The following is a 23,947-nucleotide window of genomic DNA, read 5'->3' as shown; positions in this document are numbered from 1 at the left end:
AAGATACATTTACCTGGATTGTCATAACCTAAAAATACACATGAGTCTAACCTGACATCGAATGCGTTTTTATAAGGAATATTGAACATCATCAGATATTTAATTTACGATGTTTCAGCGCTAGGAAAGGTTTCACTACAAATCGGGCATTGTGGGTAGAATACATGTCAACTTCCTGTATACATCACACCGGCCACATCCCACATAGAAAATTCAGGTAATCAGTTTTGCCAGTGAAACAACGTTTTTCGTCAATTTCAGCTATCATAAATGTGACCTGTGTATGTTATATTGTGGAAATTCTTCCTGCACGGTGATATTCGAATGTGTGTTTGTGATTACAGCATCGTTTCACAGGTTACGTACAAGTATAACGCGAATTCGAAGGTGCAGTATCATGTCAGCAGAGCTACACTGTACAGTACAGTATGTCGACTCGGGATACTAGTTATGTTGATTGACCGATGTGCCAATGACGTCTATGCGGATACCGTACGATATCAGGGGGTTATTTCTGGATGGCCTTACTTTTTTTCAAGTGCCATCCGACATCAAAATCACATTATAGACCTACTCCAACAATGTTAGAGGTTTTACACGGCGAGATACTTTTGACTAGCGCCGTGTAACCTCTAACTGCCCATAGCTGATTTTCCCGATGCTGACGATGAAATTTTCAAAGTTCGTTTATTGCAAAAATATAGCGTGTCAACTTACATTTAAATGATCAACGGTGTCCAATATATATTTCTGTCCATAACCAATGATTAAATGAGAATAATTTCGTAACAAACACATATTATGAAGTTTTCTTCTTCCGAAGCGGAGCAGAGCGCAAGCAGACAATACTCCCGTTAGTGATAGTAAAAATACCACGTGATTTGCCGGTTAATACAAAAATGGATTACAACCTATGTCCTACAAGCGGAATACAACAAAGTCCGTATCATTTCGTTCCGTTTGAAATAACGACAACTATTTTGTATCAACCTTTAGGCAGCCATTTTTAAAAACGACTAGAAAAGTGCTACAACGACATGGGCATGTATTTTGTGTGTTATACACCGTATTATACTATATATTTGTGTCCGTGACATTTATATGGGATAAATATTGCATACATGATACGTAGACATCGTTGTAATGACCTGTCAACCTGTTACGTGTTTTTTTCAAGCATATTTAGTTCCGCCCGAAATCCGGGCGGAAACTGCATCAAAGAATTAGTGCTTCGGAAATAAGAGGTCGCAGTCGGCAAAATAATATCCGATAGAAAAAGAGCCGACCAGCGACCTCTTATGTTATAGGAGTAATTATAGACCATAACGAATAGTCAAATATGTGGGTATATGTGGTGGTTGCGATGGTGGTGGTTGTTTAGGTGGGGTTTGAAGGGAGTGGGGGGAGGGGGAGATTTTATCCTGAAGTCCAACTCTGATTGCAAGGTTATCCAATTGGTCGAGCTCTTGATCTGGATCTCAGACATGGCTGACACATGTACCCGTGCGATTAGCCCGAGTTTTCTCTGGCCCAGTTACCATGTCTGGTGTAGGGCCAGAGCGCACTACTATATGAAAACGTGGAATTATCCGACACCGTTTGGTGTCGCTAAGAATTTGGTGGATATACAATAAAATCGGGTGTGACATAACACCTACCTTACATATATGGATAAATGAGATATTTATTTACCCTGGAACACCCATTTAGTCCAATCTAGGTGGTTTATTCCGCCCGTATAGACCCTCGCTTTACGCTAGTCAAAATTTCGTACTGCTGACCCGCCATTTTGTAAGTGACAGTACGACTAACCACCCGAATCGGAACGCAATGGACCGAAAAGACCACGTATCATTTATTGTGTTTTTCGTCTTACATTGTTTAAAATAAGAAAACTAAGTTTATTATTTCCCAAAACCTGTTATATCCAATTTAAAAATTCATTATTTATGAATTATAAGCGGTAAAATATATAAAAATAAATGTTGTATTTTTTTTCTTTTCGCTCCATCGCGCACTGATTAGGGTAATTAGGCCGACCGCGACCTACATGGTTAGCAATATGGTGCCGAGTCAAGTATGAAATTTTGGCTAGTGTACAACGAGGGTCTATACAGACGAAATAAAACACCTAAGTGGGACTAAAGGGGTGTTTTGGGGTAAATAGATATCTCATTTATCCATATATGTAAGGTAGGTGTTATGTCACACCCGATTTTATTGTATTTCACCAAATTCTTAGCGACACCAAACGGTGTCGGATAATTCCACGTTTTCATATAGTAGTGCGCTCTGGCCCTACACCAGACATGGTAACAGGGCCAGAGAAAACTCGGGCTACCGTGCGATAGACTCCCAACTTTGCAAATAAAGTAATTGAACAGCGAGTGTTGTATTAAAACCAGAACCAGGTACATACTACTGTGTATCAGATAAAGATATTGAGCGCCTTAGTTTCCAAAGTTTGCTGACACTAGGTCCTTTTTATTACAGAGGTCAGATCAGCCCAGGTTCAAATTCCATTCTACAGGTTCACCGTTGGGTACAGCCCTGAATAGCATGGGTCAATATATATATATATACCTATATAGTCTTGTAATGCATTTGAGTAACAGTTACTACTTTGAGTAATAAATAAGTTTCTCACATGCAGGATAGTTTGAAATATAAACACATCAGTTTCTTTTATGCATTTGTAACAATAAAGCTCATCATATTTTTAACACAGTTCCATATAACCAAAGTAACATTGTAAAACAAAAAGGGAATCATTCAGTTGTCTTCTTTTTTTGTTGTTGTAAATTCACAAACTTTATCATGATCACTCTCTATTGATTATACCCCAATGTGTCTAAGCATAGAGCACAGGCAGATTCATGCTTACCTATGACATCTACACTAAATGCTCCTAAACGCTATACACTGGTCAATTGAGAATAAAGTTGATGATATAAATTATCCTTTTAGCCCAAACTTGGATAACAAATTAACAGATCTTGTGCAAATGGTCGCATTGGTTATTGGGCCATACAAAATGAATGATAAAAAGGTGATGTCATTTGAGTAACTTTTATATTACTCAAAATAGTAACCATTACTCAAGGACTATTATAATTACCATTATGCAGGGTTGTACCCAATCTGTTCTAGCTCTATCAGAATGGTCATATCAAATACATAATAACTGACTGAATCAATAGACAAGAAATCGATGCATCAGATAGCTTGTGTGAATGTATATTTACACACATTATTTTCACAATAAATGCATCAACAATGATTGATTCAGGGCAATTAAAGCAATTTAGCGAACAAACTCCAAATGATTGCATCATTTTCATGGTCTACTTTTTGGCTAATTAGAATCAGTGTAATTAAGTCACGCATGATATGTTTATCTAAAAAAGCGCAGTAGTCTTTTCAAAATTGCTGAATTAAAAAACCTGGATAAATATGTGCAGTTTTAAAATATGAAAATAAACTATATTATAGGCTATTTCTTGTCTACATAGAGATGAAAAAAAAATCTTTAAAACTTATCTAGAGTTTTGCATGTATAGTTAACACAATTTAATTTTTGTATAGTTTGACTATTAAAATATATATATCCAGCTTATTGTGTATGCAATCACTGCAACTTGATTAGGCAATCTAATGTCCCTGTGTGTAGTGATAATATCTGTATGAAAGAGTGAATGGAACTATTATGAAATGTCATCAAAGGGGGAAATAACGAAAAAGCTTCGAGGAGAGTGCATGAAGGTCACATTGCGAAGTCTGCTTTGGATTAATCCACCAAACCAGGGGAGAAATTTTCCCATTTTGAACACTTTATACAATATTTACATGTGATACAAGAAATAAATCATTAGTAGGGACAAGAACTGTATTATTTCTATATTTTGTTTCAGTTTTTGATAGTGTCCCAATACTAAACAGACCTGCACTATGTCGGCGTCCGCAGTGTACCTGTTGGATGTCAAGGGCAAGGTAGGATCATATCTACTGTGGTGCATTGTCAATATAAGACCCCACCATGGATACCAGTTTGATACCAGTAATACACTATTTAACATTGTTAATATAGTATTACTCACTATTCAAGATTTTGAGTTTAGAAACTCAATTTGTTATGAAATTGTCTTGTTTTAATTTGGAAAAATGTGTAAAAAAAAATTTTTTAAAGGTCTTGATACTTACGTTTGTTTTCTTTTACTGTTGAGCTATTTGAGCAATTCAAGAAATTTAATTCAAATTTTGCTCACACTATCATGTGACTGTTCTGTTAGGCCATGTGAGTGTATATCGCTACAGTAATGTTCCCACAATCTTTATCTTGATTTAATATTGGATTTCAGGTGCTGGTATGCCGTAATTACCGTGGGGACATTGATATGTCAGTGATTGACAAGTTTATGCCCCTGGTATTAGAGATCGAAGATGATGGAAATGTTTCTCCCATCGTTCAGCACGGCGATGTCACCTTTGTCTACATCAAGTACAGCAACCTATATCTAGTGGCTACTACAAAGAAGAATGCAAATATAGCTCTGGTCTTCTCCTTTCTCCACAAACTTGTACAGGTAACTTTAAATAAGTTAAACATGGTTTATACAGGTTCTTGAGAAAAAGGGAATGAATAGTGAAAAATGGAAAATAATTGAGGTTTCACCAGACAAAATGTAAATTAATGCATGTCTTTATTATAAAATTACATCTTGTTTAATTATTTTAAACAATAATTGGCTTACATCAAAGTTGCAAAAATACATATTCTACTTCTAGCTATGGTTTGCATAATTGTCTTGAAAGTACCCACAATAGACACTACTCATGCTTCTTTTTTTGGTATTTTCCCTTAGAATAGCAATATATGGATGGTGAGAGTTGATTGTTGATTGTTATCAAATTTTTTAAAATTTTAGTCCAAAATATATTTTTGTTTACTAATACTTTTCAATTTATTGATATAAATATCAGATATTTCAAGTCATGAATTTTATAAGAACAGCTTCTACTAGTCACTCAATTTATCACATGTGAAGGTTTAACATCTGAGTGGCCAAAGAGGGGCCGCGGTGGCCGAGTGGTTAAGGTGTCCCGACACTTTAACCCTAGCCCTCCACCTCTGGGTGGCGAATTCGAAACCTACGTGGGGCAGTTGCCAGGTACTGACCGTAGGCCGGTGTTTTTTCTCCGGGTACTCCGGCTTTCCTCCACCTCCAAAACTTGACACGTCCTTAAATGACCCTGGCTGTTAATAGCATGTTAAACAAACCAAACAAACCAAAGTGGCCAAAGATAGTACATCCCCCCCCCCCTCTGATTTATTTTAATGTTCATTAGAATGTGTATTGTAATATTATTAAGTAAGATATAATGACAGTCTATCCCAATTATCAAATGTTATAAAACTAGTCCAGGAAACTCATTTTTCAGATAGTCATTCAGGATACATGTACGGTATACTGTTACTCTGGGGGGCTTTCTGTTATGCAGACGGTTCATCAAATTACATTGTAAGAAATTTAGAATATCAGATAACTTAACTGACCTGCAGATGTTGAAAGTCTTTGTCTAGACCCACAAGAAAGTAAACAGAAAAAAATGGCTTGGTCCATTCCTATTTTATATAAGTAACAACTTAGGTTTGTGTGGACCTTGAATGAAAATAGCCAGGTCTTTTAAACATTTTTTATCTCATCTTTGTCACTAAAACCTGTATAAATTAGAATCTTTAACTCCAAAATGAAAATCAGCCTTTCAGTGTCATAATAATATCTTACAAACCTATTATGTGTATGGAAAAAAACAGTTGATATTCATTTAAAATATTAAAGGGAGATAATCCAGCAGTGTACAGTTTGTTTAATGATATGGTCACAAATGTATGTTTTACAAGTTATAACATTCTTCATATTACACGCCAAATAATATAAAATGTTCTATTATTTCAGATTTTCCTGGAGTACTTTAAGGAAATGGAAGAGGAAAGTATACGAGACAACTTTGTTTTGATATATGAATTGTTAGATGAAGTAATGGACTTTGGCTTCCCACAGACCACAGACAGCAAGATTCTACAGGAGTAAGTCAGACTGTTATACCCTCACAGTACTGAAGATCTAGATGATATGGATAAAAAAAAATGGTTACTTTCTGGCCTGTTACAATATAATAACCAGTCACCACAAGAAAATCAGTCTTTAAATTTATGATAAAAATATTACATATGTAATGGGACTGTTTATTGGGTTGTACCTCATATCTTCTATTATAAAACTTCTGCCACGAAATAGCCAGAGGCATATATTGTTATCCTTCATCTGTCCATCTGCAAATATGGTTAAGATGTTTTGTATTAAGAAGTTTTGTAGAGTTTGCCATTCAATCATTAATATTTGATAGAATGGGAATAATTGTTTGTTATTTTGCTTAATTTAATTGATGGTGTGGGGGTGGGGGGTGAAGGAGGCAATCTGATTAAAATACAGATCATCATTATACATTGCGTTATGAAAATCCGATGATGGCCATTAAAGGGTCATGTTTGTTTGACTTTTCAACCAACCAATCATAACTCTACTAGAAAAAATTTGCCAGTCTGCTTCTCCAATATTACAGTATCGTAAAATCAGAATTACAAACCGGTCATTGTCTTTAGATATACATGAGACAAAGACAAAGATCATCAACCAATTTGTAAATATTAACACTTTTACCACCCACAGGTATATAACACAAGACAGCCACAAGCTCGAGATAGCACCAAGACCTCCTATGGCTGTAACCAATGCAGTGTCCTGGCGCTCGGACAAGATAAAATACAGGAAAAATGAGGTCTTCCTTGACGTCATCGAGTCTGTAAACCTCCTGGTAGGTGGCGCTACATTCTGAATCATATACAGTTCAGATTTATTGTCATGATATGGTTTGAATTATGTACTCCTTTGATTTTAAGAAAATGATCTTAACTCAGTATTTTTTATCAGATTGTATTGAAATTGATATAAATTAAATTGATTATTTTAGTTTTCCATGTATTGATTTCAACAAATTTCATTCCTGAAGTTGGTATTGAAAAGCAGGCAAGGCCTTTACAAATTCTGTCTAAAGGTGGATCAAGTAACGGAGAATGTGATTTGAATATTAATTTTATAACTTGTTTTGAAATGAAAATTATGAAAATACAACAGTTCAAGGGAGGTAACTTGTTCTTAATTCAACTACATACAACTATTATCATGATTATGCCACATATATTGACATTGGCTAAAAGCATACCATGTTCATAACAGTACAATATAATTCTATTAAAGTTATCTGTATTGATAAAGCCTGACACATATACTGTTTCACTTAGAAGATATAAACTCCATGACAGATACCTAGAACACCAATTTATGTAAAGACTCTTGTATGTATAGGAGAAACATGATCGTAACCATGGTAAATACAAGCTGTTTCCTACTGACTCAGCCATGGAGAATTTTTCTCCAACTTAATTTTTTTTAGCATCAGAGTAGTAAATCAGTAGTCTTGAGGTTCAATCACGAGCAGAGGAATGAAACATAATGACTTCTGGTAACTGGTAGTTATATTCTTTTCCTTGCATGGAGTGTATAGAACATTCCTTCCATTACTGATGAATGGCAATTAATCACGGGAGGTTGTCTATAACCATTTCAATAATTTCACACACAAAAAGAGAAAAAAAAGAGAGAAAAAAATGCATGGCAATTAAGATTGATGGATGAAAAATTGTTTTCTGGGCTATCTCTCTGTTGTATGATGTGACGTGGATATTCTGAGTTACAGAATCTAAATTCACCTTAAGTTCTTCTGCCAGTGTATTGTTCTTTGCATTTGCAATTAATTTGATGATGTTAAGCTTTAATTACGAATTGGGTTGCAAGTTCAAAACCCACGTGGGGCAGTTGCTGTCTTTTCTCCACCTCCAAAACCAGGCATGTCCTTAAATGACCCTGGCTGTTGAGTGTTAATAGAACGTTAAACAAAATAAAACAAACCAAACCAATCCACTTCATTTCCTGATGTTGATATAAGACTTGCAATGCTCGACTAATTCATTGACATTCTGTTCTAATTTTGTTACCTGTTCTTTTTCACAGGTGAGTGCTAACGGAAATGTTCTTCGCAGTGAAATAGTGGGAGCCATCAAGATGAGGGTATACCTGTCTGGTATGCCAGAGCTCCGTCTGGGTCTAAACGACAAAGTCTTGTTTGAAAGTACAGGAAGTAAGTATTTTACTCTTTAAGTATAAAGTTTGAAGACTTTTTCTCTATGTCACAACATAGAAGAGGGACATAATGTGTTAACCATTGGTCGGTATGTCTCTAAATCTGTAGGATGTATTCTCGATAAGAAATATTATTCATCACAAGTAGTCCAACTTTCATTGAACCTCATATCTAGTAAGTGCTACAGCAATAATTCAAATGCTTAATCTTCCACTCTACTGATTTTGGTCTTGAGAAGACTCTGTGCAATGCTTCAGTATGATGGCAGAATGGCATGTTATATATTTCTGGATGAAGCTGAAAGAAAGTAGACAAAAAGAAAATATTTTCATATGAGATATTTTTCTTATTAGTCAATACACTGTATACTAAAATTTCACCATTTTCTCTATTATTTTTCTAAAGGAGGAAAGAGCAAATCAGTGGAACTAGAGGATGTGAAATTTCACCAGTGTGTGCGTCTGCCACGATTTGAGAATGACCGCACAATATCTTTCATTCCTCCGGACGGCGAGTTTGAGCTCATGTCCTACCGACTAACAACACATGTGAGTACTAAACATTAAAGACGTGATATTCATCCTTAATCATTCATAATTTTTTTATTGAATGTACAAAAATTAATATACCCATACACAAAATATCGTGTTTATGTTTTTATATTTTAATTGAAGTGTACCTCTTTTGCAGGTGAAGCCATTGATCTGGGTTGAATCAGTGATAGAAAGACATGTTCATAGTCGTGTTGAATACATGATCAAGGTAAGCCATTTCTGTCTTCAAGTTTTGTTGTTGGTTTTGTTTTTTCACTCTTTGGAGAAAAACTTAACATAATAGTTAATAATTGTACTTTTGTGTTTCTGTGTTTAGATTGTTTTCTGTGTCCATGTATATCTTTGTAAAACTAGATCCAGTGAAATATCTGTTATTTCTGAGAAAAGTTATAAGTGAAGGTACTCCTGGTACGTCAAACATAAAATCATATCCTTTTAAAAACTTTTGTACATGATGTACAACTCAGTAATTTCCTTTACCTTGAAAGGTTTCATATGTATTTCAGTTTTAAGTCTGTATTCAAAATTCATAATTCTATCAATTCTTTAAAAAATTATTGTGATGGATATTCAGTTTATTGAAATATAGTTCTGTTACTGACATGAATTATTTAATACCAAGGCTGTAATGCATCTCTTTACTACACAGATAGAGAAAATATTTAAAGGTCATAGATAAACCTTGTAGATCATATTTGTGTTGTATCTACAGGCCAAAAGCCAGTTTAAGAGACGATCCACCGCCAACAATGTGGAAATTGTCATACCTGTTCCACGGGATGCAGACAGTCCAAAGTTCAAAACCACCGTTGGAAACTGCAAATATGCTCCCGACTTAAACGCGGTGATTTGGACCATCAAGTCATTTCCAGTAAGTTTTTCAATCCCAAAAAGATTTTGTTATTCTGTATCAAGATTTTCAAGACTTTGTCTATGGTGTATCTCATACAGTCTTATAGTCATGCAATAGTCGAATTTTGTGAGCGACTACTGCGTTGGATAACAGAGCTAAACATAATTATATGATGAGTCTCACAAGCGATTATATGTAGAGTTATGCCCCTTTGTTCAAGTTTTTCAAAAGATGGGAAATTATGGACTGCTACAAAATGTGAGCACTGTCATTACACTTACAAATCTGTAAGATCTTATTTGATATGTTATTTATACATTCTTTAAAAAATCAAACTTCCACTTCAGAATAAGATTGCCGAAGAAAACGATGACAAATAGTTTAATCATAAATCCCTTTTTTGCAAATTCAATTAACTGTATTGATGTTATCTTTTTGAAAGGACAATTTGAAGCAGATCAAAAAGAATATTATCACATATCACATAATTTTCTATGTTTCTATCACGTAATATGTGTCAAAAATATTGTAAGACACATATGTAATTACACTATTGTCACATGACAAATACTGGATGACTTGTCTATCACAGGATTGTCTCTAGAGAAACACATACCCTCCGGTAATTATTTTAGCAAAAGACTCACGAATACACATTGTCATAACCTGAAAATACACATAAGTCTAACCTGACATCGAATGCGTCATTATAAGGAATATTGAACATCATTCACAAGCTTCAGTCTTGTATAGAAATTAAGTTGAGAGTTTTCAAACAGATTTCTATTGTCTTATGCTGGAGTATTCAGCTGCAGTTAAAGTTAAACATTAGTTTAAAAAAAAAAAAATCAGATTTTGTTCTTCTGAAAAGGAACCTCAAAAATTTACTTGCTCACAATTCATGCAAACTTACATTACATTCTCATAAATATGAGTTATTTGATGAAAAGAATCTTGCACGTGTGTCTATGTCATATGGAATGTACAATATTCAACTCATTCATTTCGTTTGATAAGCCACTTACCTAAAGCCTTATAAAATTATTGGACTTGTTTTGATGAATTCCATGACAGACACGAATGTAAGATTTGCTATTTATCACAACAAAACAACAGAAAAGATCAGATGAACTTAGAACCATTTAAGATTGTATAAGATGGTTGGTGTCAAGAACCAATAAACATTGTAAGAGGGTTGGTGTCAAGAACCAATAAATATTGTAAGATGGTTGGTGTCAAAATCCATCGAAGTCTTCGATCTGTTACATTAATGATGGATGAATTTTGATTCCAGGGAGGAAAAGAGTATCTAATGCGAGCACACTTCGGACTACCGAGTGTTCAGGCAGAGGAGACGGAGGGAAAACCACCCATCCATGTCAAATTTGAGATTCCATACTTCACTGTGTCTGGCATTCAGGTTTGTAGCTGTAGTGTGATAAAGTTGTATGATGTGCTGAGCTAATAATAAAGATCATGTATATATTCTGACATACCAGATTTAAACATACTGTATTTCACCAATATTCAGATGTTAAATGTTTTCATTGACCTTTCTCTGACATGGACAAACATAATGTCTGAAGTTATGTTCTGGAAAGCTGAATTTTGCCAATTACTGTTTATAACTATGTAATGTTCAAACACTGCCTTTCATATTCTATTCTTAAATGTAATGGTTTTGATTTGAGATCTCGTATTTCTGAATGGCATAAGTTCTGGATAGCCTTTCTTCTTATACTTCACCATCAAAATCATTATTGACTTTCAAAATGATTGACAGTTTCTCGTTTACAAACAACAAACAAACTACAAAATTATAGAATTATATGTTACATACTGATTTCATTCTTTGTCATGTGAAAAATTGTTTAAGTCTGCCAACATTTATGATAATTTATCAACTTATTTCACCTCTTTTTCACAGGTTAGGTATTTGAAGATCATTGAAAAGAGTGGCTACCAGGCGCTGCCCTGGGTACGGTACATCACACAGAACGGAGACTATCAGTTGAGGACACAGTGACGAGGGACACACGGGGAAATTAGAGAAAGAAATAAACCAGCATAGCCAACAGAGTGCTACTTCTACTGGAAAACGGTTGTTTGAAATTCTGTAAACATGTAAACTGCACAAACAGAAACTTCCCAGACAATCTGGGCTGTGACAGATATATTAAATACAATCCTTCATTAAAACATCACAATATTAATGATTTCATTACACAATGTACACCTTTATTTACTTCCTGACTAATCACACTGGGATATCAGAGTGACCAGGGCTTTAAAGTGCATTTTGTATTTTATGTGTTTGAAGTAGTTTTTAATTCATAACACCCAAAGTTTATGGTGTAAATTTTTCAAAGTTTAGGGCTGACCAAGGGATATTTGATCTGAACACTATTCATGTGTTGACAGAAAATGAAAACCTCTTGAGAGAACCTTTTGTTATTTGTAGAGTGATATGTTATGTCAGTCACCTGGATATATAGAAAGAAAGATTTGGAAAGAGTGGTTTGGGGGATCTTTTTTTAATTGTAGACATTTTTGTGTACATTTTTGTATTGGCAATATACCATATTGAAATATTTGTAATGTTTCGAAAATAATTTTCAGGATCATCAAAGCATGCATGATGTAACATTTTTGTACGTAATTTTTTCTATGTGAGGTGATCTTAAGTCATTCCATTTACATGGTGATATCTCAAAATATTGAAGTGCTGTTGAATTCCTGGTAATGTTGATCTCTGGAGGTTCCTTCTGTTTGAAACAGTCCTGTATTTGAAGCATTCACCAGAAATATTTCTGATAGTCTACTCCAACAATGTTAGAGGATTTCATGGTGAGAAACCTATGACAAGCACTTGTCTACTGGCATCATATCAAATATTTACTCAGAGTCTGTCGTCTAGCTGAACCAGAGTTTTGAACTGAAAAGAACTAGGAGTAAATATGATTTTCAAAATGTTTAATTTAAATAGGTTTACAAATGAAATTAAATAATGAAATTAGAAGTGACAGTGTTAAGTTTTCAAAGTGAGAAATATAAGATCATCTTATTTCAACCCAAAAGGAACCCCTAACATAGGTTTAAAATAAATGAGAACTGATGACATGTAATATTTAAATGTTCAGCCTTGGTATTAAATATGTGTTGCAATGTTTGTTTTCTTGAAAAGTGCTTGAGATTATTTTCAGGGAGTCCCAGAAATATATCCCAAGTTTAAAACATTTTGTACATGTATATTTATTCTTGTTTCTTGTTGATGAATCTTGAAGGAAAGTGTACAAAAACAATTGTTTGTAGTTCTGTCAAGATGGATTTTATTTATAAACATGATGATAAACAGAGTAGTGAAGAACAATTGAATCATTAGTTCATTTTACTGTATTGTTTTTTTTAAGTAAAGGAATACAGTATATTAATCTTTAAAGTCTGAAATTTTGTCAAGAGTTTGGAGAGTTTCTCTTTTCAAACCAAAATTTTTTACAACACTTTTTTGAATGGCATCTATTGATATTTCATTGTGTTGCAACTTGTAATAAACCCACCATCTCCTTCGAGTCAAAGTTAATGTATTGGCCTCTCTGGGCTTATAGCCAGAAAAATAAAGTGATTACTTTGAAGAGAATATTACAAATTAAAGGAAAATAACTTTTAACGTCTGTGCATCTGTAGTGCTTAGGAGTAAAAAAATGTTTGACCCTTAACCTTGAGCAGATTATCAGGTTAACAAGTGTGAAGAATCACAGAAGAAAACCCTGAGCTTTGTCTTTTTTACAGTAATGTTACACATTTCTTTCGAAAGTGACTTTTTACAGAATATTTATCACTCTTCCTCGAAATGGGGCAAACTTCAGAACAAATCACATTTTGGAATTTTAGATAATATGTACGTAATTGAAGACATTGTATGAATATAAAACTTGATGTACAAGCATCTTGTGTATAATTAGAATTTGTTGCTATGGAATTTTCTATAATTAGAATTTTGTTGCTATGGAATTGTCTATAATTAGAATGTTGTTGCTATGGCATTGGATTACGATGTATATTTAGTTGCTTTATTGTGGTATGCACTTGGTGCATTCAGTCCAATGTCTGTAGCAGTCATGGTGTATACGAAATAAATGAAAAACTAAAACTGATGCAAATTGTTGATGCTTTTTTAAAACTTTAATTCTTGTGTTGACGATTATCAGTGTTATTTTGGTGAACCATTGCCATTTCCCTTCACCCATTTTTAGTCTAACGTAATCAATCCCTATTTGATTGGTTTTCATCTGGTCATCTGCCCAAATGTCAAGTGAGCTCATGCAGTAAGGTTGTCCATCATCCATTCTCCCGTCCGTTGTCAACTTTAGATAAATTCTTCTCAATAACAAAGAGGTCAAGGCCAGTTGTATATGGCCAGTTATTTGCAAGAATGAAGGCTTCAAAGTTTGTTCAAATGAATGATGTTTATCTTCCAAGGAAAAAAAATCGAAATGAACGTCAGACCTATTAGGATACAGTTTGTAAGAGTTATTCCCCCTGAGAGTTCGTTGTCACGATATTTAGTCAGTTGCCTGCTGGAATTTGGGGCTACCAAGGTGTTCATGTGCATGACCTTGAAATACATTCAAGGTAAAATGTGTTAAAATATTCAATGACTTCTTAATAATCAAAAGGACCCAAAGAGATGACATTTGAACTGGTTGCGTGCTGGAATTGCAATGAGGACTACCGTCCACATGACCTCGATTTACTTTCACTTTACTTAGTGCCACTATTAGTTGTGAAAAGCTTTCAGGGAATGCAGCCCTTCTCACTGCTCTCTTCGTTTCGGCCCAGCCTCCTGTAATCATGGAGAGTAAGAGAAACAATTCCCCTACCATCAACATGCCTTCCATTCCCTGACATACAGACAACGTTAGTTGCTCTTTTTGCTCTAAATCCAACCATATAAATGCCGTATGTGGTGTTGTCTTTCAAATTAAGATACCCCTGCTTAGATTAATACAATGTACCTTAATTAAAAGTACTAAACAAGTACCAAACTTCACAATATCAATTCCACACCTGTTACTGTTATCATACTTCAACTTGAATGATAAACAATAATATTGTTGCGCAATTCTTGCTTAAAAAAACACTTAAAACTTCTGTGTAGCAGACGGATTCACAGTAAAATAGTATGCCCAGACTAGTAATATATTTAAGTCGTACAGGGGCATATATACATGATTATACGATTTCTTCGGCTGTATATTTCTGTGAGGTAGCACTATAAAGGCGACATCAGATCCGTGCAATCACAAGAAGACAAACACGAATATACACTATATACTACACACACGCATACATCTATACAATATCAAGCAAAAATTAAACCTCTCATGATACGGAAACCCCACTCGAGAATGCTAACGATGGAGATCAATTAATAAAACTAACATGACTTCACAATTATTTATCTTTGTAAATGTTTTTATTTACAAGTGCATTAACAGGACATATTTTATCGAGAACGTTCGCAGTCCATTGAGTTTGCAGACGACTGGAAATAGTTTTGAATGACATAAATATATATTTACTCAATATTGGTAAAAAAAAACCACTTAAATAATATATATTTAATTGAAGACTTTCCCCAACATGTTCAAATTGAGGCTAGAAAATATCACATTTAAGCAAGAATCTAATCAAAATCAGATCTTTCCTTCATCTACATTCTACATCTACATTGATTCTTGACGTGCAGTTTCTTCAAGATAAATAAGAATAAGGTTTTAAGTAGATCATATCAATATAAGTGTCATTTAAAACAAATTATTAGATACTGTGAAATGAACACATTTTTCGTTCTTATCATTTGACAATCTACGGGGGAAAAGTACAATAGCATTTTCCGTAAAACGGAATTTTATAATATTGCCGATTAACTTTTGTCGTTTACATGTGGTATTCCTCTGCCATATTCCGTAGACTAGTAAACACAGTCCTGAAAACAATAATCATCATTTATATTTCTTTGCTAAAATAATCTGATTCCACGTGACTTGTTCGTAATTACATGTAATTTGTACAATAATGAACCAGAATTTCTGATGCAGAAACGTGTTGTTCCTCATAGCATGGTTAGCTTCCAATCTCATTTCTAGAGATATTTCGTTCTCCTTAAACAATTCCTTTTAAAGACTAAATTTTATTACGACTGTTTTTATCATAATATTGTTTTTTTTAATCAGGTTTCTTTTTGATATCAGAAATTAAAATTTTGCGCTTACTAATTGTACTTAGGAAAAAGTCTTGTCTGTTTGAAATGATGATATTCTCGTAATCTTGAAAACGTAAACAAAATATATGCATTCATAACAATAAAAATCTATATCCAAATCCGAGCCAACATATTGCAAAAATATGGATTTTAACTTTCGATCGATTTCCCTAGTTATTTTTTTTAATTCCTGCTTTTCCCGTCGAAAATAAGACATCCCTCAAAAAGTCAACTTTCAGCAAGAATGTATACTGTCAAAACCAAGAGAATTGTTTAAATCACTTTTCAATCACTTGCCACTTTTTACATGACAATCACGAGATTGACAGCAATCGAAATCAGTCAAGGTCGCTCCGAGCATGTGCGTTTGCCCGTGATTTTCGCCCGTCGTTTTCATCGGAAAGACAACAAAGAGCAAGCCGCATGGAAACATCTGTAAGTCTTTTATTGAATTATATAAAACGTTAAGATGATGAAGCCAAATGATCAGTGTCTGAAGTTAAATCACGCACACAACCGGGCACTGAATTCAATTAATTACGACAATATTCATAATATTCAACGAACAGACGAACACCTCAGTCGATGCGTCAACAAATGGAAGTCGGAGAACGGAGCCAACTGTAGCGTTTACAGGTATATATTTGTAACATCATCAAAGATATGAAATGATTATTTTTGTAAAAAAAAATATTGTATTGAATTGACAATCATAAATATCAAAGCGTTCGATTTTTAAAAATTTCTAAGTACATGTTGACAGTAAATTGTTGACTGATTGTTATAGAGAGGGAAACACTGTCGTACAAAATGCAAATTTGTTTATTATATTCAGACATAAGAATTCAACTGGAATTTGTCAGATAAAAATCAAATGAAAACTTTGAACATTGAAGAAAATCAAATACCTCGTGAAAACAGCTTGAATCAACTTTTATAGCATTTGGATTATTGAATAAAAAAGAAGTCCACGTTTGTTTTCACTTAGTAAATTAGTCTTAGATCAAATAATGCTAACTCTCTGATAACTGTAGAGTTTTTGTTTTTATGTTTTTGAAACAGCCTCAGAAAACACTTTGCATCTTACAATTGAGCGCCTTGGCTTTATTTGACAAAAAAAAAAAAAAAAAAAAATTAAGTACATGTATATTTAGTTGGTATTGGCATGATATTGGCACTGCTTGTGGCATTGTTATAACCAACATTTGTTGGAGCAGTTATATATTTTGACAAATTTCTTAAGTTTTATTTTTAGCTTCCAAACATTTTTTTTTTAAATGAAGTAAGTTTGATTTACATTATAAACAAGTAGTGATAAGAGGGCAAGGTCACCAGATGAAAGGTCAAGGTCAATTGAAATCATGCATGAAAGTGCAATATCATAGGGAAAGGTCACTGAGGAAAAAAAAAATGTAATGTACACTTTCATGGAGAAATGGTCTGAATTTAAACTTCAGCTTATCAAGTTGTAACAAATGCTGAGGTGAAGTAGATTGGGGTCATATCTTTAACAGTTCTGAATTATTCTGCTTTGGATAGTATTAAAACTATTTTAAAATCTGTTTTTTTTTTCTTTTTTTTATTATTATTATTTTTGTTTAGGTCTCATGAAGAAAATGGAAAAGAAAACCGTAATGAACCATTTTCTAAACACTGTAGAACAGACTTAGATCTGCCTCTGAAAACAGAAAAAAGTGATATTCATGTCAGCAAATCAACATCAATAAACACATGTACAGAGATGTCAATGGAAAAGTCAACAATGCCGTCAATACCGATCACAAATGGATCAAGACAAGTCAATAGGAGAAAAAACAAGTTTCCCACCAGGAGTGCTGCCAGACAGGACCCAAACTTCCGAGGGGTAACCTTCCTGTTACATACCCAACTACAGGGCTCTGACAGCCATCTTGTCATATCAGCTTATTTCAGGTAAGTATTTCAATATATAGACTATAGCCATCCTTTTATTAAGATTTTTCTTAGACCTTTTTTTCGTACAAAAACTAAAATTGCTTATTCTTGGTACAATATAGCTAACAAGTCACCTGTTACCACACTGTGCTTACTGCAAGATCAGTTGACATGTTGGTTGAGGGAAAAGCAAACAGATAGATTTAAAATAGGTTTACCCATGTTCTTTCCCAGAAAATGGAAAGTGTACTTTTAGGGCAGGTGTTCTTATTAGAAAGACTATGATAATACCAGTCTAGGTACTACCAACAGTTATTGTCTACCAACAGGTCTTTTAAGTGTAATATATTATTGATGTACATGCTTACATTTCTTATTTTCCTTTACTTCAATAGTGAGCCCTCTGTAGGCTCAGGATGTTCTCCCATGCTTTTTATTTAGGGATATCAACAGTGTATGAAATTACATATGAAAATTCCTTAAACAATATGTCTACAGAAAATTCAAATCCCATAGCCCAAGTCATTTTTCGATAGACCAATTTTTTAAAACATTGTTGAAAGTAGCATAACTGTCACGCAAATGCTTGCATCATCCAGTAATAACACACTGTTGTGGATAAAATAAACTCTATTGTAAGCTCTGATTTCATATGATCATTTGTCAGAAAATATTGGAATGTTGTTTTCATGAATTGTGATGTATGTCAGGGCTCAAACTTTTCATAGCCAATGGGGCCAACACTTTGAAGTTTTACATAGACCGACCAGGTTTTCTAAAGCCTCGGACCATCGGACCACCTTTACTTTTGAACACTGTATCAAAGAGACTAATTTCCTCTGCCCCAGACATTCTGACAGATAGATATCAGGTGTACATTTAGGTCAGAATGTCTGGTGTTAGGGCCAGAGGAAATTCAACTACAAAGAGACCAAAAAGAACTGAATGTCCCAATGGCACCACCTAGGATTATTTTCCCCTTATGTCCTTTTCTGTCCTATTCCTTCTTTCTTTCTGAGCCTCAGGTTAGACAACTAAGAATATCGCCCCATAGGCTGGAAATTTCTCTGTCATACCTTCAAGGCAGAGGAAGATTCTATTTCATACCTTCAAGGCAGAGGAAGATTCTATAAGTCCTTAATCTTTTGTGTATTTTTCCTTCTTTTCTATCCACTCTTTCTTTCTGTGTTTTATTGATGTCTCCTCCACAACATTACTGACCCTGACCTGGTTCTTGTCAGATGTTTAACCCCATACAAAACATAATATTCTCCTTGTTTTGGTTTTCTCCGTGCCTCCATTGACCCATGCAATTGACAGACTCAAAGTTTGTACTCTCCAATTGTAACTTTTATTTAGGGAAAAATGCAGGATAACTTTCTGTTTGATATTACATACTGTGAATATCCTGCAAGAAGCCTTTGAGACAAAGTAGGGAGATGAGCCTTGTAAATGCAGGTGTAATAGGAGAGGAAAAATGCAAAGACCAGACTGGAACTCGAACCCTTGACCTCCAAACTGTAGACAGATGCAATAACCATTTCAGCTACCTGGCCACCAGCGTTTAGCCCAGTCCAGTTCCGCTACATTCCTCAATCTTTCAACAAAGTCTACGAGTGAAAGTCTCACACAAGACCCTGTTTAACAGGAGAGGAAAAATAAAATGACCAGAGTGGGATCGAATCCAGGACTCTTAGACAGATGCTCCAACCATTTAATCTACCTGACCACCAGGTTCAGCCAGTCCAGTTCTGCTAATCACACAGTACAGTACAAATAGTTACATTTTGTATTAGTTTCTTCGTAACTACAGTATAGTTACTACAAGGTATATCAGCTGAATTGTAGATAAATACATCAGCACTTCTCTACTTTCATTACAGTAACATCAACAAGACAGCTGGTACCAATAGCCAGGTGCGGAATCGCCACAACAGCTGTGGCTCGGTGACCAGTTATCACACGGATTGTTGGAGTGGATCTGATGAGGACAGTCAACTAGCCTACCATAAGAACCCCTACATCTCAGGTAGAATAACTTGTACCTAGCTTAATCAGGAATTTGGTTTCTACAATCTTGTATAGAAGCCATGAAAAGTATCTTGAAAATAAGACAATCTTCAAAATAACCCCGAAAGTTTTACCAAGTCAGAGGCTTAGTTTGCAAAAATATAAAATATATGTCAGTCACCTATTATGAATTGATATAAGTTCTGTACTTCAGACTTTATTTTCATTAGTACTTATTTATACAGTAAATATTATTGAATGGAATGTTGAGGAACTGTATTTTTTAAGTGGCCTTTGCCTTGAATAGTATTGAGTAGCAACAACCTTGACTTTTATAGTGAAGGTTTTGCCATAATTTCTTTGAAAATTGCTAACAACCTTGACCTTGGCAACCATTAGACAACCTTGACCTTCACACCTCTTGGTTTTTGGTGGCCTGCTTCAAAAGATGCGTGTTTTTTCTTGTAACCTTCGACCTTAAGGTAACTGTAACCAAGGCAATGTGACCTTGACCTTGACAGGGAAGATTTTCTGACAATATCATTGAAGAAAGTACATGTATCAATACTTAAGTGTAAAACATAAAAAAATTGAGATATGTCTTTTAAAATCAAATTTGATTTTATATTTTTTCATTCTTACTGATTAAAGAAAGCTCCCAAAGAAAATTGTGCCATTTCAAATGCTGAAATCTAATTATTTCTTGTTTCAGTGAAGACATGTGCATCTTGTGCGACTCGGAGAACTCCGCTGTGGAGAGATGCTGAGGATGGTACACCGCTTTGTAACGCATGTGGCATCAGGTCCGTAACAGTTTGAGAATGTCTCATACTTATTTGGTTGTCTGAATTTAGAAAACCTGGATAAGAATACTTACAGATATTCTGTACAATACCAACGGTATGAAGTTGCTCTGTTTGTATTAGTTAACAATACTGTAAACGTGATTATTTCGCGTGGGGTTAATTTCGCGATTTCAGTATTTTAACTATATGCATGGGGGTAATTTTCGTGATCGATCCACTTTCGCTTGTAGTTCAAGATTAAGCAAATTGATATCAAAATAATACGTGTGGGGGAAATTTTCGCGAACAAAAGGAGTCCGCAGAATTAGCGTAAATTTCCCCCTCGCGTAAATTTCAACATTTACAGTACTGTTACCAAGTGGTAGGAGGTGCAATGATTGTCCCTTCCTTTCTCAGTCTGTATTTAAATCCTTCCAAGGTTCAGAAATTCAAAGTTTGTCATTAAAAGAGGTTAAATGCTTTTATCTTACAGAACACTTTTGGGTATCAATACATCAATTCTGCACAGTTAAATTGGGAATTATAAAGTCTTGTCATGCTTTTTACTGAACATTTTGGGCCATAATTTCTAGGTTTGTAGCTTTTGTAAAGATGTTTTGCAGAATGTGTCCCGATAATAGTGACAGAATGCTGGTGTTTTACATGAAAATTCTTTTGGGATCAAATGTCTCTTTTTTACACTGAAATTGGAAAACTTGCTTTACATTCCCATTTTGACATGTTTGGGACCTTGGCTGAATTTGGTTTCAACTGTTTCCATCAAGTGGTAGTAAATAAGCAGTGATGATGCTTGATACACATTCTAGATTTATAAGCATCAGTCTTGTTTTCTGATTGTTTTTAGTTTACCATGGCATTGATAACGATAGTACCAGACTGAAGCTGAACTTAATTTTATTGGATTGCCTATAAATCTGATGTGAATGTGACTTTTCACTCTGATTGGCTGTCAAAATGTCTTTCCAATCTGATTGCCTGTCAAAGTGACTTTTCACTCTGATTGGCTGTGAAAGTGACTTTTCACTCTGATTGGCTGTGAAAGTGACTTTTCACTTTGATTGGATATCAAAATGACTTTCCAATCTGATTGGCTGTGAAAGTAACTTTTCACTCTGATCGGCTGTGAAAGTGTCTTTTCACTCTGATTGGCAGTGAAAGTGTCTTTTCACTCTGATTGGCTGTGAAGTGTCTTTTCACTATCTCTTCCCTCTCTTGCAGGTTTAAGAAGTACAAGGTACGCTGCAGTCAATGTTGGCACATACCGAAAAAGGACATCAAGACATTCCCAAACTGTCCCAATTGTGGAGCACTCCTTCGTGTGTCGGTCTGTAGACGGAGCTGGTAACATTGCAATCTGGGTGAAAAGGCAAGAAGCTAAGCACAGTTAGAATATGATTGTAAATGTTGTATTTTTACATTGCGAAAATATTTTATTACTGAAAAGATATGCATATCTTTATATATATAGTGACTAGTAACTTCTATGGGAGATTAAGATGAAATCTGCGAGTTTTTACAGTTGTCTTGTGTATTAATCTTTTTAGATTATAGAAACTCGATTACATTTATCAAATAGCATTAGTATGTGTGACCAGTACAACAATTCTGGTTGTTATAGGTAATGTACTAAGTAAATTTCCAACCAGTAATCTGATTACTGATTAGCATAGTATTTCATAACATAGATGATTAGGTGGGTAAAATTAAATAAAGATGTATGATGATATAGAGACATTTTATATTAATGACACCTCTGTTGGCTAATGAGTCTGATTGCATACAAATAACAATAAAACTTGTTTAATATCACATCTACTGAAATACTACATATTGATCAGATTAGACAGGGTTTGGAAAGTACAGATATAAGATTTGTTATCCTAATTCAGATATAGGATTATATGTTGGATTAACCACTAGTGGAATTCTTGTTTTGCATTAGTAAGGATGTCTGAATGTTCAGAATGGGACTGGAATTATCATGGTGTAGATTATACAGGAAGTCTGAATACTCAGAGGTCAGATTAGACAGGACTGGAATTATCATGGTTTAGATTATACAGGAAGTCTGAATATTAAGGGGTCAGATTATCCAGGATGTCCAAATATTAAGGGGTAAGATATAGGATGTCTGAATAATCAGAGGTTAGATTGTACAGGATATCTGAATTAAGGTTTCAGATTAGAAAGGATGTCTGAATACTCAGATGTCAGATTAGACAGGATGTCTGAATACTCAGATGTCAGATTAGACAGGATGTCCGAATACTCAGATGTCAGATTAGACAAGATGTCTGAATACTCAGATGTCAGATTAGACAGGATGTCTGAATACTCAGATGTCAGATTAGACAAGATGTCTGAATACTCAGATGTCAGATTAGACAAGATGTCTGAATACTCAGATGTCAGATTAGACAAGATGTCTGAATACTCAGATGTCAGATTAGACAGGATGTCTGAATACTAAGGGGTCATATTAGACAGGATGTCTGAATACTAAGGGGTCAGGTTAGACAGGAGGTCTGGATATTAAGGTTTCAGATTTGATAGGATGTCTGAATACTCAGGTCAGATTAGACAGGATGTCTGAATACTCAGAGGTCAGATTAGACCTGACTGGAATAGGTGGTCAGCACATAAATTCTCACACTAGAGGGTGGGCTTATTGTAAAACTAGAGATAGATTTGTTAGATTCAGCTGAACTACGGTAGATATGGGTGGGTTCATTATCAAGTATTGAGTTATTGTCAAATAGAAACAGTGGATATTCAGAATACAGTGCTTTATATGTTGAAAGGAAACAGCATTGTATTACTTTGTTAATGGGTGTGGTTGAAAATATTTACATATTTGATGGACATAATATTCAGTCCAACAGTCCTTGTAAGGTCAAAGGTGTATTATATCTATATATATATTCAGATTTTATTATGAAGATGTAGCCCATGGTTGAATCCAGGTCTGGGTGTGGTATTATTTTTCTGTTGTTACATACATATATAGGTGTTATTTGTTAATAATATATCTATATTATTTCATCGGTATAATTTATTATCTTTTCTGGCAGAAGTACCTGTATGTTTTGGTGTGGCACTGCCTGTAGGTCACCCAAAGCAAAGCCTCAAGATCACCTCTTGTCTATCGTGCATATGTAAACAATTAGTATTTTTTATTTAAAATATCTCCCTGAATCTGTTTCCAGAATAGTTTCATGGTCAAAGGTAGACAAAATTGTGAAATATATGGCCAAGAGGAAGAAATGGTGAAATTGGCTGAAAC

The 23,947-nt window shown here is 34.5% G+C and overlaps 2 protein-coding genes across 2 annotated transcripts; both read left to right on the top strand.

The window, feature by feature from the left end:
• The first annotated feature begins 74 nt into the window (after positions 1 to 74).
• LOC117326044 (AP-1 complex subunit mu-1) lies at positions 75 to 13,823 on the top strand. The gene is made up of 11 exons (XM_033882633.1): positions 75 to 217; positions 3,912 to 3,990; positions 4,359 to 4,583; positions 5,958 to 6,088; positions 6,732 to 6,876; positions 8,133 to 8,259; positions 8,668 to 8,810; positions 8,953 to 9,024; positions 9,529 to 9,687; positions 10,964 to 11,089; positions 11,597 to 13,823. Exons 2-11 carry the CDS (start codon positions 3,949 to 3,951, stop codon positions 11,693 to 11,695), a joined length of 1,269 nt encoding a protein of 422 aa, XP_033738524.1. The 5' UTR covers positions 75 to 217; positions 3,912 to 3,948; the 3' UTR covers positions 11,696 to 13,823.
• A 3,645-nt stretch (positions 13,824 to 17,468) lies between these two features.
• LOC117324813 (GATA-type zinc finger protein 1-like) lies at positions 17,469 to 22,963 on the top strand. The gene is made up of 4 exons (XM_033880645.1): positions 17,469 to 17,866; positions 19,732 to 19,877; positions 20,571 to 20,661; positions 21,883 to 22,963. The coding sequence occupies exons 1-4, from the start codon at positions 17,676 to 17,678 to the stop codon at positions 22,007 to 22,009; spliced, it is 555 nt and encodes a 184-aa protein (XP_033736536.1). The 5' UTR covers positions 17,469 to 17,675; the 3' UTR covers positions 22,010 to 22,963.
• The last annotated feature ends 984 nt before the right edge of the window (positions 22,964 to 23,947 follow it).

Source organism: Pecten maximus, chromosome 4 (assembly GCF_902652985.1).
Source record: "Pecten maximus chromosome 4, xPecMax1.1, whole genome shotgun sequence".
NCBI classification, from domain to species: Eukaryota; Metazoa; Mollusca; class Bivalvia; order Pectinida; family Pectinidae; genus Pecten; species Pecten maximus.
The sequence above is the reverse complement of the archived record's forward strand: the minus strand, read 5'-3'. Positions and strand labels throughout refer to the sequence as shown.

Bases quoted from the DNA above. Each gene is read 5' to 3' on its own strand.
- LOC117326044 (XM_033882633.1), top strand. From the start codon at position 3,949: ATGTCGGCGTCCGCAGTGTACCTGTTGGATGTCAAGGGCAAG. The intron at 8,811-8,952 runs GTGAGTACTAAA...CCTCTTTTGCAG, and splicing joins CCTACCGACTAACAACACAT to GTGAAGCCATTGATCTGGGT. The intron at 9,688-10,963 runs GTAAGTTTTTCA...TTTTGATTCCAG, and splicing joins GGACCATCAAGTCATTTCCA to GGAGGAAAAGAGTATCTAAT.
- LOC117324813 (XM_033880645.1), top strand. From the start codon at position 17,676: ATGTCAATGGAAAAGTCAACAATGCCGTCAATACCGATCACAAATGGA. The intron at 17,867-19,731 runs GTAAGTATTTCA...CTTTCATTACAG, and splicing joins GTCATATCAGCTTATTTCAG to TAACATCAACAAGACAGCTG. The intron at 20,662-21,882 runs GTCCGTAACAGT...CCTCTCTTGCAG, and splicing joins TGTAACGCATGTGGCATCAG to GTTTAAGAAGTACAAGGTAC.